A 16,459-nucleotide genomic window follows, 5' to 3' on the forward strand; every position below is an offset into this window, starting at 1 on the left:
ACCTATAGATCTATAGAATAGATTTCTGTGGCCCTCCACTGCTGCTGCATCCGGGAGGTCCTGAAGGAATTTATGGCAGTTAGGAATAAGTTTGGAGGGTGCAGAAGGTCCCCCCTTCTTGCCCTGTAAGAGGTGTCTGGCAGTTGTCTTAGCATCTTATCTGATGTTGCTGAACATTTGTTTATGTTCATTCACCAAGGATCCAATCACAGTGAGATACATCTTCTTCCACACCAGCAGTTAGAGAGGGGCCCTGCCATAAACTGGTCCCTGGAATGCCATCTTAACTGATGTTCACCACAAAATAAATATACATAAAAATAGTATTAATATTGGATATTAAGTCTTTTAAGGTGTAATATATCTACACATGTAGGCTTCTGTAGTCTCTTGTGGTCCACACAGTGTTGTCAGCTTGAACTGGTCCATAATAACTTGATGAATTAACTGTCAGGGAAAAAGGCATTATTGCTAAAGCAGATAGCAACTCTAAACAGATAAACAGCATCTATTTTCAAAGCATTGACAAGCTGCTTAAAATACATTCTTTTACAGCATTTGTCCACCATTCACAACATTCAACCATGAACAATAAAATATTAGGATATTTTGGGCAGTGAAATGTTTTGTTTATAATTTAATTATAAGCTATAAAATAAATGTATTATTCAATGACAGAGTCTTTGTATGAAGCTAAACATCATGTTACAACATGAATTTAGTTGGTTATGACGTTTTTACTTTAAATTTTTATTTTATTTTTTATTGTAAACCACCGGGTGACTTATGCACTTACAACTTGTGTCTTTTTTTAGCCTACATCTCTGACACTTTTGAAGGACAATTCTGTTAAATGTATAACTCAAAATTATTATTCTCCACGTTTTTGCGGTTAAAGAGGAGCTCAATGAAATTTTCTTTGGTTGGTATTTAAAGATTTTAGGCTGCCGCTCAAACAAATATCACCGCTCTCAGTGCAAAGAGAGTTATTTTCGATGCTGCTATAATTATTCATCATCCTAACTCTTGATGGCCATTAACATGAATGGGAGAGAGGTTAAAGCAAGATTATAAAGTGATCACTGCACAGGAATTAATATGATTGGATTGATGTTTAATGATGATGCACAGAAATCAGCATCAATAAGACAGTCATTAATATGTCAAGAAGTTGCTTTCAGTGTTGTTCCTTGTCATTTCTGAATTCTCCCTTTTTCAGTTCTTCTAAAAGGGACATTAAGAACCATTTCGAACCATCTAGGCTATATTTCATTGACAGAACTACTGGAACTGTCTTTTTGCAACATTCACTAGTCAGAAAGACTTGAAAGCGTGATTACTCACTAGCAAACAGTTAACATACTCAAGTACAGTCTCTAGACAGTTTCCAAGAATACACCTAATTTATGCAAAAGCACAGTTACTCACAAGAAACAACCCTAACATAGACGTTTTCACAGCTCTGGTAATCATTTAACTAAATGCTTGACAGGCTTTAGATTGCAAAATTAACCTAAGAGACATATTTAAAAGGTTAATTCAAGCACATTTTATTCGAAGTCACATTACTGTTACAACAAAACCAGAGCTACATTAGCTGGAACAGAGCAGTCCATCTTGAGCAACATCATCAAAAGGTGTATTAGCAAAGCAGTGAAAACGTGAGGTATTTCAAAATGACTACTTGCAGCTAAAAGGTGACAGTTATGAATAAATGGCAGTTGCGATCATGACATCTTTAAAGCTAAACTTGTAAATTTTTTCCATCATCAAACAAAGATACATGAACTCCACATTAGAACAGTTTACAGCAACTAAATATTAATTATGAACATTATTTATAGACAAATACAATTTCAAGTAGTGTTAAACACAAGGCCAGTGGCGGAGTTAGGGAGTGGCCAGGGGTGGCCGTGGTCACCATGGACTGAAGCCTGGCCATCCCATTGGCCACCCCACTCGCAACTGCCATTTTTGGGCACAAGACTTAACATGTACTGCCTGAAAATTTCTGTGCCACCACAGACTGATCGCTGGCCCCTGCCCGGCCACCCCTGTGAAAAATTTGCTCTGCCCCTGCACAAGGCCAGAACTTTCTTTTAGTATTAAAAATCATAACTATAAATTACCTGAAAATCAATGTGGCTATTCCAGAATAGCCTGAGGTACAGATGGAAAAAGATTTTGTTGTACTTAAGGCAACACTAAAAAATATTCATTTCATTTTTACTTCTTACCATTAAGAAAGAATGCTACAACTACACTGAGACAAACACTTTCCCTTTTTAAAAGAAAAAGAAGATCCATAATATTCCTATGTTACTTCTTTTCTTAAATAGTTAATAAGGGGTTTGTGACACCAGTGTAATATAGAAACAGAATTAATAATGCACATCTCAAACTTTTTAGAAACAGTGCATCTAGTGATGAAAGAACATCTTCTTCTGCCAGTCACAATATTGATAATGAATTCTGAAGAAATTTTCCCTGAATTGATTGAAATACAGGTGTAAATTACATTTAAAATGCAACAATATTGTTTAAATAACACATTATTAATTGCCAGTAATACTGTACCATATGCAGTACTAATATATTAAAAACAATATGACCAATAAAACAAGTCAAACGCCCTTAAATCTTTAAAAAGAATTAACTAAAATGATGTAAAAAATAACTATGATTATGTAAACAGTATTTTGAAGTGATATGTTTTTAAACGTTGTATAAATACAAGCCTGTGGTCGTCTCTGTACTGTCTAGATTCCCTTTTACCAAATGTTTTTACACAAACCTCTCCAAATTTAGTGCCATATCATCTTATATAAATTAATAATTGTTGGTTGGTTCATAACAAATTTACCAACACGCAGTGCAACTAACAACTCTCTCTGTTTCAATGCACAGTGTGAAAGGGCAAACCTTCTATACAAATCAAAATAAAAAAACGTAAGATGCAACCCCTTTTTCCGTGTGGTTCTTAAGTGTGATTGTCCACTTCATCCATTCCCATGGGTGACTCTACACCTAGGCTCCCCTGGTGGGAATATGTGAGAGGTATTTTGGACATCTCTTGTTCCAGGTCAAATGGGATGGGGTCTGGAGACCAGGTGTCAGGCTCTGCTACAGGCACAGGCAGGTAACCTCCATCCCGAGGTAGACACATACACCAACCAGCCCCTGAGAGGTCTAGATTGCTGTATTCAAATCCGGCATGTTTCAGGATCTTGAAGTCCACCATATCTACAGACACATTAATTTCCACCAGAAGATTCCAGAAAGCACAGCTAAGAAGTATACCCAGAAGCTAAAGAGAGACATAGGAGTTGAAAGATGTCAGAAATTATTTTTGAGATAAATTACTCTTAATATATACTCACTGAGAACTTAGGAACACTATGGTCCTAATAAAGTGCCCAACGTTGTTTTCTGCTGTTGTAACCAATCCGCCTCAAGGTTAGAAATGTTGTGCATTTTGAGATGCTATTCTGCTCACTACAATTGTACAGAGTGGTTATCTGAGTTACTGTAGTCTTTCTGTCAGCTCGAACCAGTCTGACCATTCTCCGTTGACCTCTCTGATCAACAAGGCATTTCCATCCACAGAACTGCCGATCACTGGATGTTTTTAGTTTTTGGCACCATTCAGAGTAACTCTAGAGACTGTTTTGTTTGTGAAAATGCCAGCAGATCAGCAGTTACAGAAATAATCAAACCAGCCTGTCTGGCAACAACAATCATACCACGGCTGAAAAATGTTCCCCATTCTGATGGTTGTTTCGGCATGATTTTATGCATTGCAAAGCTGGCACACGATTGGCTGATTAAAAAAAAATTGCATGAATAAGTAGGTGTACAGGTGTTCCTAATAAAGTGCTCAGTGAGTGTATGCATCCAGTTAAAACAATATTGGACTTGACAGAAAACCTACAGCCTGTTTGTGAGTGCAACAAAGGGATATTTCTCACTGCCCATAGTGAAGCCTTTTAAATATAAATCTTAAGCCCAAAGTATACTTCAGTTTTTACATGTACACTGGCAACCAAAGGTTTGGAATAATGTACAGATTTTGCTGTTTCTGAAGGAAATTGGTCCTTTAATTCACCAAAGTGGCATTCAACTGATCACAAAGTATAGTCAGGACATTACTGATGTAAAAAACAGCACCATTAGTATTCGAAAAAAAGTAATTTTTGATCAAATCTAGACAGGCCCCATTTCTAGCAGCCATCACTCCAAAACCTTATCCTTGAGTAATCATGCTAAATTGCTAATTTGGTACTAGAAACTCATTTGCCATTATATCAAACACAGCTGAAAGCTATTTGGTTTGTTAAATGATGCTTAACATTGTCTTTGTGTTTGTTTTTGAGTTGCCACAGTATGCAATAGACTGGCATGTCTTAAGGTCAATATTAGGTCAAAAATGGCAAAAAAGAAACAGCGTTCTCTAGAAACTCATCAGTCAATCATTGTTTTGGGGAATGAAGGCTATACAATGCTTGAAGTTGCCAAAAAAACTGATGATTTCATACAAAGGTGTGCACTACAGTCTTCAAAGACAAAGGACAACTGGCTCTAACAAGGACAGAAACAGATGTGGAAGGCCAGATGTACAACTAAACAAGAGGATAAGTACATCAGAGTACATAGTACTCTAGTTTGAGAAATAGACGCCTCACATGTCCTCAGCTGACAGCTTCATTGAATTCTACCTGCTCAACACCAGTTTTATGTACAACAGTATAGAAAAGACTCAGGGTTGCAGGCCTTATGGGAAGAATTGCAAAGAAAAAGCCACTTTTGAAACGGAAAAACAAAATAAACGGTTAGCGTGGGCAAAGAAACACAGACATTGTACAACAGAAATTGGAAAAGAGTGTTATGGATTTTAACCCCACTGAGCATTTGTGGGATCAGCTAGACTGTAAGGTGCGTGAGAGGTGCCCGACAGGACAGCCACATCTATGGCAAGTGCTACAGGAAGCGTGGGGTGAAATGTCACCTGAGTATCTGGACAAACTGACAGCTAGAATGCCAAGTATCTGCAAAGCTGTCATTGCTGCATGTGGAGGATTTTTTGATGAGAACTCTGAAGTAGTTGACTTAGTGAAGTAGTCAAATTGTAATAGTAATTTTTCACATTATTAATGTCCTGACTATACACTGTGATCAGCTGAATGCCACTTTGGTGAAAAAAGTACCAATTTCTTTCCATAAGAGCAAAATCTGTACATTATTCCAAACATTTGGCCGCCATTGTACGTTAGCATATATGTACAGTCGAAAGCTCTAGGCTTTCAAAGCATACTCCTTTTGACACTGCACACATTCACAGGCGGTTGACAAATGCGCACTACAACTGAGCATGACATACCGGACTATTTCTTTACAGGAGTTTATACCGATAAAGATGTCTTTATAGTCTTTCAGACAAATGCAGGTATCTCCTGACCACCTTGAACACATGCTCCTGATGTGCACATCCACTGTTGCTGTTGATTCTACCTTTGTCTCCTGTTATACACCTGCGTTTACATTGTCTTCTTGCACTTCTTAATGAAAGCAGCGGCCGAATGGTGAATGTTGTCACCCAAAGACTGCGTAATAAGTATGTACGTTTATAAAAAAAAAAAAATCAGGCTGCACGCGTACAGTGCTTGAGCACTCTGCTGATGATTACATTTACGTCACTTGTCCTGTACGTACGAAAATACCGAAGTATACTTTGGACTTAAGGGGCCTTTCACACCGTTGCCATTATGATTTTTAATGTTGCACTGTGTCTTGCTGTTTTTTAGCATCATGCACAGGAGTATGGCATTTCTTTTTTGTAGATGCCATGTCAGGTTAAAAAGAACGGAAACTTTTAAAAATGCATATTGAGTATTCTATTCCATTTGTGGCACATCTAGGTTTTTTTTTTTTTTTTGTGCAAGAACACGTTAGGTCTGTCCAGCCCTTTAAAAGTACAGCAGCAAAAAAAAAATGTAAAAAAAAAAAAAAAAAATTTAAAAAAAAAAAAGCTTGTTAATTTGTAAGAGAAAAAGAGAGAGTGGAAAATGGTCATGAAAAACTAAAGTATGTTTTTGGTGCAATAGAAATCTTTACTAATATTATAAGATGACCTAAGGGAAAAGATCAATAAAATGTATGATTCAATCCCTTTAAATATAGCTAAAATAAGGTCACTGATCAGGCCTAGCCTTCTACGGGTCATTCTTCAAAGCAAATCCATTTTTTTATCCACTTCATCAAATATCTAAATATATTATATACCAATACTATACACGTATTAAGGCAGAACATTAATACTTAAATGCATCCTGTGATTTATTACACAGGTTCTCTTTCACACACACCATCATATTTGTGTAAGTGGACTGTTCCTCTGCTCTAATTACAAGATTAATGTTTTTGGAGGGATGCTGCAGCACAGCTATGTGGCTCTGTTTAATGCCACCTTTTATCTCTAAGTAGAGAGCCAGTTGAGTTAGAAAGAGAGGGACCAGCTGGCCAGATGTTTTATTTATTTTTTAAAAGGTTTTCAGTTTGCCCTTTAGAAAATTTGGGAACCACATTCTCAGAGTTATGCACCCCCATTTGGGAATTTGTATCTGGTCAGTGCAGATGCCCATTTTCTATAATTTATTGTTTAGCAAAGGAGTCTCTAATGAAGGAAGAGTCAGATAGAACAGGTGGTTGCCAATCAAAATGGAAATGCAGCAAGTCAGAAGAGAGAGAGAAAATGCAGTCGGAAAAGATGGAGAGATACATATTGTGGAGGTGAGGGCATGGTCGAGCGCCTGTCTATAGAGAGAGAAAGCAGTAAGGAGTTCCACCTGAGATGAATTGCTACTAATTACCATTTCTATGTTTGCAGTGAGAGACGGGGGAGATAAAAGTGACCCAGTCCATGGAGAGACAGAGGGAGAGAGCAGACGAGAGGCTGCGTGTTTTCTATTGTGTTTTGATGCTGAAAAGCCGAACCGTGTGTATGCTAAGAAGCAGAACTTGATTTAAATAGACTGACAACAAACCTCTGTTGAGTGCAACTGGAAAGTGACTCGTGTGTGTGAAATATTAAAGAACCTGACTCACGTGAACCGTGGAAACTGGCTCCCGCTCCTTCCTTTCCTGGGTTTCGGCACCAGTGTGACAAGGTTCGTTGACAGACAGATGAGGAAGTGGGAGCCGGTTTCCACGGTGAGTCAGGTTCTTTATTTCACACACACAAAGTTCGGCTTTTCAGCATCAAAACAGAATTGAAAACACCCAGTCTCTCGTCTGCTCTCTCTCTCTGTGGACCGGGTCACTTTTATCTCCCCGTCTCTCACTGCGAGCATAGAAACGGTAATTAGTAGCAATTCATCTCAGGTGGAATTCCTTACCGCTTTCTCTCTCTCTCTCTCTCTCTCCATACAGGCACTTGACCATGCCCTCACCTCCACACATATAATTTAGGACAAGAAGATACAGGAGATCAACAGAAAGCACAAGAGGGAAAATATGATCTTACAACCTGTGGAAGCCCGACGGCACAGCAAATTCCAATTGTAGCACCAATGTTGTCACCCATCCACAGGTTCACAGCATGGATACAGCCACGCACGTGGATAATGGCATCTAAAGTTTCACGCTGTAATAAGAGGAGAATAAATCCGATTAATATACGTAGGTGCAGGTGAGTACTGATTCTATGAAGGAAACAGGACAACATCACAACAAGAGGCCATCATTTTGACATGATGGCTGAGGTAATGATTGTAATAGCTGTGGTGTGATTTGGTTGGGTTTTATCTACTGAGTAAACAACTAAATGATGCCACCATTACAAATGATTGTGCTTGAAATGGCTATTGGAGGTTTTTGTTTTTCTGTCTCAGCTCCTCTAAAGGTAACTTCATAAAAAAGTCTAGCAAATGGTTCTATTTCCATATGTGTCATTTGATAAAAAGAACAAGATTGAGTATTAAGTAAATTTAAGAAGCCGTTCCACATCAGTCAGCATTGGCTGGTTGGTTGCTCGTTATCACTATTCATGTTTCTTTGTACATGAAAATGAAACCTCAGAGAGATAATATTTCTCTACTTTGATAAGAATAAATCAATTGCATTTTGAAATGTCTATTTGGAGCGCCACTCACCTGCTGGTTGAGAGTTTTGTAGCCACAGAGTGTGTTGACAACTTCTCCGACCTGATGGAAAAATACACACATTTATAAAACACCACCGAGTTTGTACATTCCTATTTTTTATTAAATACCTCCTTCATGAGAGATATTTGATCACTTGTTATTTAGATGCTGTTTGTGCAGAAGGGGGTTGGCTTATTGTAGTTAAAGTTGTTCTGATGCCCTTACGCTGAATCTCATTTTGCAGAATTCCATAAGCAATTCCAGCACACTCTTATTTCCATATTAATGTAACCTTTATACAAGAGTGCCACTGTAATAGGACTGAGGAACAGGGAGCCTATCTAATCAGAATATAAATTGACTGTAAACCTGCCTGCTCCCAAAAGCCCAGTCCAATTCCTCCCATACATTTTGCACAATGTGACCTTTAACCTTTGTTTTCCCATCCGTTTCTCAAAATATGACAAGAGGGTGGATATCAGATACCAGAAGCCATGTTATTTGATAAACATCCGTCATTCACAGATCAAGTGGATTTGTGCATTTGAACATTTGTTTATTGAACATTTAGGCTAATATGATTATGATCTTAGCTACCAATACAAGTGTAGTATTCTGTGCTCTTTTTAAAAAATTTTTTTACCGTATTTAAATCTATTTCACAGACTTTCCCTGATTTCCCCCAAAATTAAGAGAAGAAAAAGTCAGCAGATTCTGTCTGCCTAGTACTAACTTTAAGTACCCTCTGCCAATTTGACAAGATTGAACTTATTAATGAGAACATGTCTACGTACAATATTCTAAAAACAGATTAAGCCTGATATTAAATTGAAGACAAAAATAGAATAATCTAGTTTTGTATTAAGATAGAATATTCTTCTCATTTAGTCCTAAGGAAGATTTGTTCAGTTTGTTGATCTTTCATTATAAGCCTGGAAAGGCCTGTACTCTCTCACTGTATAGCAAGCTGTCATTCCATAAAGAAAACAGTGCATTAGTGTCCAATCAACGTTCATTAACTCTGAGCGAGCGAGCAAGCAAGCAAGAGAGAGAGAGCGCTCAGACAGTAAAGGGAAGCTTATGGAGCAGAGGGAAGGCTAATTTAATCCCCTTAGTCATGATGCACTCTACTCTGACTCAGATCACGACTGATGTAGAACAGCATTTACTACAAAGCACTTTGAACCCCCCAGAAAAAAAGCTCAAAATCAGCTCAAAAATCAACTCCCTACACACAGAAACCTGTGGGTCAGACTGCTTCCCATTGCATAAATGCATATTCTCTATGGAAACAAGATTGGCAAGAGAGGCAAAATCACAAAACATTTCCTGTGGCGTGAGACTTCTCATCAGGGTCCCGTGTGCAGGGGCGACGTACGCATTGATTAACGTATCACGACTGGAAGAAGAGAACAGAATGACTAACACTTTGACGAATGCAGCAGGTATAGGGAACGCCACAGGCCAAAGGACTTGTGCCATTGCAGAAATGGTACTGGTTTACCTCCCAGTCCTTATACTCATCTCCCCCACAACAAGAAAACTGTAAAGACAAAACAGAGAAAGTGATTAAAAAAAAAATGGCAGAAATTGAATTTTAATTATAGTTTGAGTGATCGTTTTGGTACAAATCAAACAACGTAAACAGATATTCTTACTATAGTATACTATAGTTATTATAGTTCTACATTATATATATATACACTCACTGAGCACATTATTAGGAACACCTGTACACCTACTTATTCACGCGATTATATAATCAGCCAATCGTGTAGCAGCAGTGCAATGCATAAAATCATGCAGATACAAGTCAGGAGCTTCAGTTAACATTCACATCAACCATCAGAATGGGGAAAAAATGTGATCAGAATAAGAATTAGAATCAGCTTTATTGCCAAGTATGCTTACACATACAAGGAATTTGTCTTGGTGACAGGAGCTTCCAGTGTACAACAATACAACAAGACAGAGATAATAAAGAAAACAAAATAAAAAGCAAATAGAAAATATATGTATACACTGGTGGCCAAAAGTTATAAGAATTATTATAAGAATAATGCAGGGCTCCAGACAAAAAAAATGGCATAGGATCCAAATGGCTGTTTTTAGTCGCCAAATCACAGAATTGCTCAATTTAGATTGCTGTTCAGAAACAAGATAGAAAGCAGAAGACAGCTGATAACCCAATAATCTGAGGTTTAATAAACAGAATATATTGTTGAGAAGATAAGTTTGCATCAAAAGCTCTCTCTCTCTCTCTCTGTATAAAATTTAAATTGTTTTAAAATATTGCCTTAGTCTTTCTTTACGGATGGCCCAGACACAGAGACTACAAGAGTGCAAATCGAAAGAAATTCCAGATGCAGCCCGAAATACACTTAAGACTCTTATTTGGAACGTCTGCACTCCCAGATGTGAGGACACTGACAGCTGATTCGCTGAGAAAGTGAATCTGATTCAAACTGCTAACCTGAGCTCCTGAGTTTAAACCCACAATTCTTTTCAGGTGATTCATGAAAAAGACCTGGTTCAAAAGAGTAATTTGTTCACAACTCTCTCGCGCTGGGTTTGTTGTTGCGTGCAGTGCAGTGAGCTCGTCAGAAACAGAACGGGTGAAAAGCGGCGCGAGACACACTGGTTGTGTGTGCTCTAAAGATGTATTCAATAACTCACAAGGTGATATCTGACGAAAACGCATATGAACGCACACAACCCGACTGTTGCCAGTGGCGACTAGATGTTAAATTATTGTCGCAATCATTTATTTTTGGTCGCATTTGTGACCATTTTAATCGCAGTCTGGAGCCCTGATAATGTACAGATTTTGCCATTTCGGAAGGAAATTTGTACTTTAATTCACCAAAGTGGCATTCAGCTGATCACAAAGTATAGTCAGGACATTACTGATGTAAAAAACAGCACCATCACTATTTGAAAAAAGTCATTTTTGATCAAATCTAGACAGGCCCCATTTACAGCAGCCATCACTCCAAAACCTTATCCTTGAGTAATCATGATAAATTGCTAATTTGGTACTAGAAAATCACTTGCCATTATATCAAACACAGTTGAAAGCTATTTGGTTCATTAAATGAAGCCTAACATTGTCTTTGTTTTTGATTTGCCACAGTATGCAATAGACTGGCATGTCTTAAGGTCAATATTAGGTCAAAAATGGCAACAAAAAAAAGCAGCAGCTTTCTCTAGAAACTAGTCAGTCAGTCATTGTTTTGAGGAATGAAGGCTATACAATGCTTGAAATTGCCAAAAAAACTGAAGATCTCATACAAAGGTGTACACTACAGTCTTCAAAGTCAAAGGACAACTGGCTCTAACAAGGACAGAAAGAGATGTGGAAGGCCAGATGTACAACTAAACAAGAGGATAAGTACATCAGAGTCTCTAGTTTGAGAAATAGATGCCTCACATATCCTCAGCTGACAGCTTCATTGAATTCTACCTGCTCAACACCAGTTTCATGTACAAAAGTAAAGAGAAGACTCAGGGGTGCAGGCCTTATGGGAAGAATTGCAAAGAAAAAGCCACTTTTGAAACAGAAAAACAAAAATAAAAGATTAGAGTGGGCAAAGAAACACAGACATCGGACAACAGATAACTGGTTGTGTTATGGATCTTAAACCCATTGAGCTTTTGTGGGATCAGGTAGACTGTAAGTGTGTGAGAAGTGTCCGACAAGACAACCACATCTATGGCACCTGCTCCAGGAAGTGTGGGGTGAAATGTCACCTGAGTATCTGGACAAACTGACAGCTAGAATGCCAAGGATCTGCAAAGCTGTCATTGCTGCATGTGGATGATTTTTTGATGAGAACACTTTGAAGTAGTTTAAAAAATAAATTCAAATTGTAATAGTAATTTTTTACGTTATTAATGTCCTGACTATACATTGTGATCAGTTGAATGCCACTTTGGTGAATAAAAGTACTAATTTCTTTCCATAAAAGCAAAATCTGTACATTATTCCAAATTTTTGGCCACCAGTGTATATAGAAATACACAATAAGACCAAAAATGTTTTATATACACACACAAACACACATACATATATATGTATGTACAAATACAAATCTGTTATATACAGATAGTGCAAGGGAATGTAATGGCAGAAGAGGTAGGTTATGTTGGATAAATATAAATAGACTAAGCTGTATAGACTAAGCTGTGTATTGCACATAATTATTCCTCAGTGGAGCAGTTTTAACTGTTCAGAAGATGGATAGCCTGAGGGAAAAACTGTTCTTGTGCCTGATAGTTCTGGTGCTCAGTGCTCTGTAACGCTGGTCAGAAGGCAACAGTTCAAAAAGTTAGTGGGCAGGGTGAGTGGGGTCCAGAATGATTTTTTCCAGCCATTTTCCTCACTCTGGAAGTGTACAGTTCTTGAAGGGAGGGCAGGGGGCAACCAATAATCCATTCAGCAGTCCGAACTGTCCTTTGTAGTCTTCTGATGTCCGATTTCGTAGCTGAACCAAACCAGACAGTTTGGTTCTCAGTGATTTCGACCGTGGCATGATTGTTGGTGCCAGACGGGCTGGTTTGAGTATTTCTGTAACTGCTGATCTCCTGGAATTTTCACGCACAACAGTCTTTAGAGATTACTCTGAATGGTGCCCAAAAAAAAAAAAAAAAAAAAAAAAAACAACATCCAGTGAGCGGCAGTTCTGCAGACGGAGAGGTTAATGGAGAATGGCCAGACTGGTTCGAGCTGATAGAAAGGCTACGGTAACTCAGATAACCACTCTGTACGATTTTAGTGAGCAGAATAGCATCTCAGAATGCAGAACACGTCAATCCTTGAGGAGGATGGGCAACAACAGCAGAAGACCACTGTGGCAGCGGGGGCGTGGTCAAGCGTCTGTCAAGGGAGAGAGAGAGTGGTAAGGGTGCATACACCTGAGCTAAATTATGACTAACACCTATCTCTAATTGTAGTGAGATTGGGGAGTGCGGCATAAAAGAACCATGCCAGCGCCAGATCGAGAGAGAGAGAGAGTCAGAGATCTAGAGTCCTGCAGAGTAGTTGATGTGTTAATGTGAAGCTAAAGAGTTAATGTAAAGCTAATGAGATATTGTGAAGCTATTGAGTTATTGTGAAGCTGTAAGCTCAGAAAGTTGACAATTAAAAAGCCTTACCTGAGACTGAAGAAACCCGGTTCCCTGTGTCCTCCTTCCCTCCCTCTGTGAAGCTTTGTTACAACCACGTCTGGCACTTTATTAGGATCGTAGTGTTCCTAATAAAGTGTTCAGTGAGTGTATAATAATTCTTTATACAGTATAAAGATTACATTTTTATTTCATTAAAAAAAAAAAATTAAAGCTGGATTACCATACATTCAAGACTTTCTGATGGAAATGATGGGCCTAATTTATGGCAGATATGAAGTAGTCTATTTAATGATGGGTATATAATCCAATAGGTATCATTAATAAAACATTCAAGTAAACAACCTTCTCTTGCACATAGTCCAATATGTTTTTGAAGTCCAGGTCATCATAGTAGTGCTTGATTCCCTCTCGTATACTGTTCTGAAACAACTTGATTGTCTGAGGACACGGAAAAATGTAACTCATTAACACAGAGCCTTACCACACAAAATCACCACTGCTCTCTCCCACTGTTCCAAGTATCTTACCGTCTTTTCAAAGATAAGGGCAATGACGAGGCCAAGAGCCTGGAGAGCCAGCAGAACACAGAGCACGCACAGGAACTGCATGGAAATGTTACTTTTAACAGGGCACAGATAATTCCTTGTATAAAATGGTAGGAGTGGATCTCCCTTAAATAAACACACATATGCTCAGCCAATTCCTCACCATGTGCAGCAGAGTCTTGTTGTCCCTGAGAGAGCCCACCATACCCATCATGGACACTGTGAACATGACGAGACCCAGCAATATGAGGACTACAGCAGGAGCCAGAAACACCCCCTCCAGGGTACGATTCTTCTGCCTTTCCACTTCTGCATACACTCCAATACATAACACGCACAGACCTAATAACTGAGAGGACAGGGACAGTGGTAAAACATCTCTAAAACGTTTACGATTTCATAAAACTAAGTTTACAGAATAAGGATTAGACATACAACAAATGTGTGAACTTGTAATTCAAAGATAAGTCTTAGATTTTAGTTTCAACTGGTAAAACCAAGTGATGATTCATGTGTTCCTCAGATTAATCACTTTAAAACAGATTTAATTCTCAAAGCGCGGTTAAAAAGCAGAGACAATGTCAAAGGAATTACGTAAATAGCCTAATAAAAAAAGATTGCTGTACCAAGCTTAATATCAGTTTGTATCTGAACAAGTGAATATATTAGTGCAAGGCATGCCTTATTGAAAACACTTCATTTTCAATTTTCTTTCAAGAATGTTCTTCCTGCAAGGTTGATTTAATAAGTCTGGTTGGCTGATTAACTTTGTCATCTGCCAATTTCTGTTTCCTGTCAACATCAATTAATTCTCTTTTCATTTACAGATGGTGGCATTTTACTGATGTATCTGTCAGATAAAGCAAGTGTAGGATAAAAAATACAAGCCGAGTTTAAAAGGAGAGTGGGGGAGAGAAAAGACAAGAGAGAGAGAACTCGAGAGTATCCTGAGAGGCTTTTCTGCTTGTCATGATGTTTCTAAAACTCTAATAGTAAAGTTACTCCATAGGGTATTGACTTATTGCATTTCCTATGAGAAGACAACATGCTCTCGATATTGGGTCCAGCAGAATAATAGGTTTTCTTTATTCCCAAAAAATTAGAAATTAAAGTCTAATTTTTGGTGTTCATTAACAATATCATAATCCTATTCTGGTTGGACAACACATAATTGACTAAAAACTGAACAAAACCTAAAAGGTGACACAAAGACAGACACAGATACTGTATATCAAAACAAAGAAAAGGTCATTTAAATAATAATATGTAAAAGCATGTGTAATTTGATAATTATAAATAGTCGCCAAAAAATTTATAGAAGCCATAATAAACAAACCAATAAATACAGTCCTTGAGCAGAATGTGACACTTGTACATCTGTTTACTCTATGTTAGCATAAACAGCGTCCTGCACCTTTAAATCCGTCAGCAACACATTTTCTTGCCTTCACTGAGCCACAAAGCTAAATTGAGACAGAGTATAAAAAGTGAAGGTACTAACTTAATAACTACGCTAAAATGATTCCGTAAACACGGTTACTTACATTTATTATTACTGCCTATAAATTCGACACAAAACATCCGTATGTTCATTGAGAGGTGTGTGTGTGTGAGAAGCAAACAAAGCGAGGCCAGGGCAGCTTTCATTTTAAGCGCTCACTTACCGAGAATAGCATTGAATAGACATTTAGAGAGAATTTCACAAAATAATAGAAGTTAATGGTTTTTCTCCATTCTTCGTAAGACGGCATGGTGACAGCATTAACTGAGTTCAATTAATGAGCCTTCCATGAATTCAGATATTAGCCGATGTCGCTAATACTTAATGAGTCTTTGTTCTTACAGAGACGACAGACTGCTTTAAAGACGTTAAGACGCGTGTAAATGCATCATTATCACTTCCTTCGAGTGTTCAGATTTGATGTGAACTCCGCTGCCTTGTTTTGAAGAACACATAGGCAGCTGTAAAGTGTACGGCAAAGTGTTTTCTCCATAACTTCCGCACCACCAAACAACATGATGTACTGGACAGCCCTTTAAAGGGCCAGCAGAGATTTATAGGATGGATGGATGGGTGGATGAAAATTCTCTCATAATTTACTCACCCTCATGCCATCCCAGATGTGTATGACTTTCTTTCTTCTGCTGAACACAAACAAATATTTTTAGAACAATTTCTCAGCTCTGTTGGTCCAAACAATGCAAGTGACAACAGCACATAAAGGCATTAAGTAATCCATAACTCCAGTGGTTAAATATATGTCTTAATATACACTATATTGCCAAAAGTATTCGCTCACCCATCCAAATAATTTAATTCAGGTGTTCCAATCACTTCCATGGCCACAGGTGTATAAAATGAAGCACCTAGGCATGTAGACTGCTTCTACAAACATTTGTGAAAGAATGGGCCGCTCTCAGGAGCTCAGTGAATTCCAGCGTGGTACTGTGATAGGATGCCACCTGTGCAACAAGTCCAGTCATGAAATTTCCTTGCTACTAAATATTCCACAGTCAACTGTCAGTGGTATTGTAACAAAGTGGAAGCGATTGGGAATGACAGCAACTCAGCCACGAAGTGGTAGGCCACGTAAAATGACAGAGCGGGGTCAGCGGATGCTGAGGCGCATAGTGCGCAGAGGTCGCCAA

The 16,459-nt window shown here is 38.2% G+C and overlaps 1 protein-coding gene across 1 annotated transcript; it reads right to left on the reverse strand.

Moving 5' to 3' along the window:
• Nucleotides 1-1,525: 1,525 nt before the first annotated feature.
• On the reverse strand, nucleotides 1,526-15,823 carry LOC127429131 (tetraspanin-15-like). Its single transcript, XM_051677974.1, has 8 exons — nucleotides 15,475-15,823; nucleotides 13,974-14,159; nucleotides 13,793-13,867; nucleotides 13,608-13,703; nucleotides 9,565-9,681; nucleotides 8,148-8,198; nucleotides 7,523-7,639; nucleotides 1,526-3,307 (listed from the first exon to the last, which is right to left on the reverse strand). Exons 1-8 carry the CDS (start codon nucleotides 15,559-15,561, stop codon nucleotides 2,981-2,983), a joined length of 1,056 nt encoding a protein of 351 aa, XP_051533934.1. The 5' UTR covers nucleotides 15,562-15,823; the 3' UTR covers nucleotides 1,526-2,980.
• Between the last annotated feature and the right edge of the window lie 636 nt (nucleotides 15,824-16,459).

This window comes from Myxocyprinus asiaticus, chromosome 3 (genome assembly GCF_019703515.2).
Source record: "Myxocyprinus asiaticus isolate MX2 ecotype Aquarium Trade chromosome 3, UBuf_Myxa_2, whole genome shotgun sequence".
NCBI lineage: Eukaryota > Metazoa > Chordata > Actinopteri > Cypriniformes > Catostomidae > Myxocyprinus > Myxocyprinus asiaticus.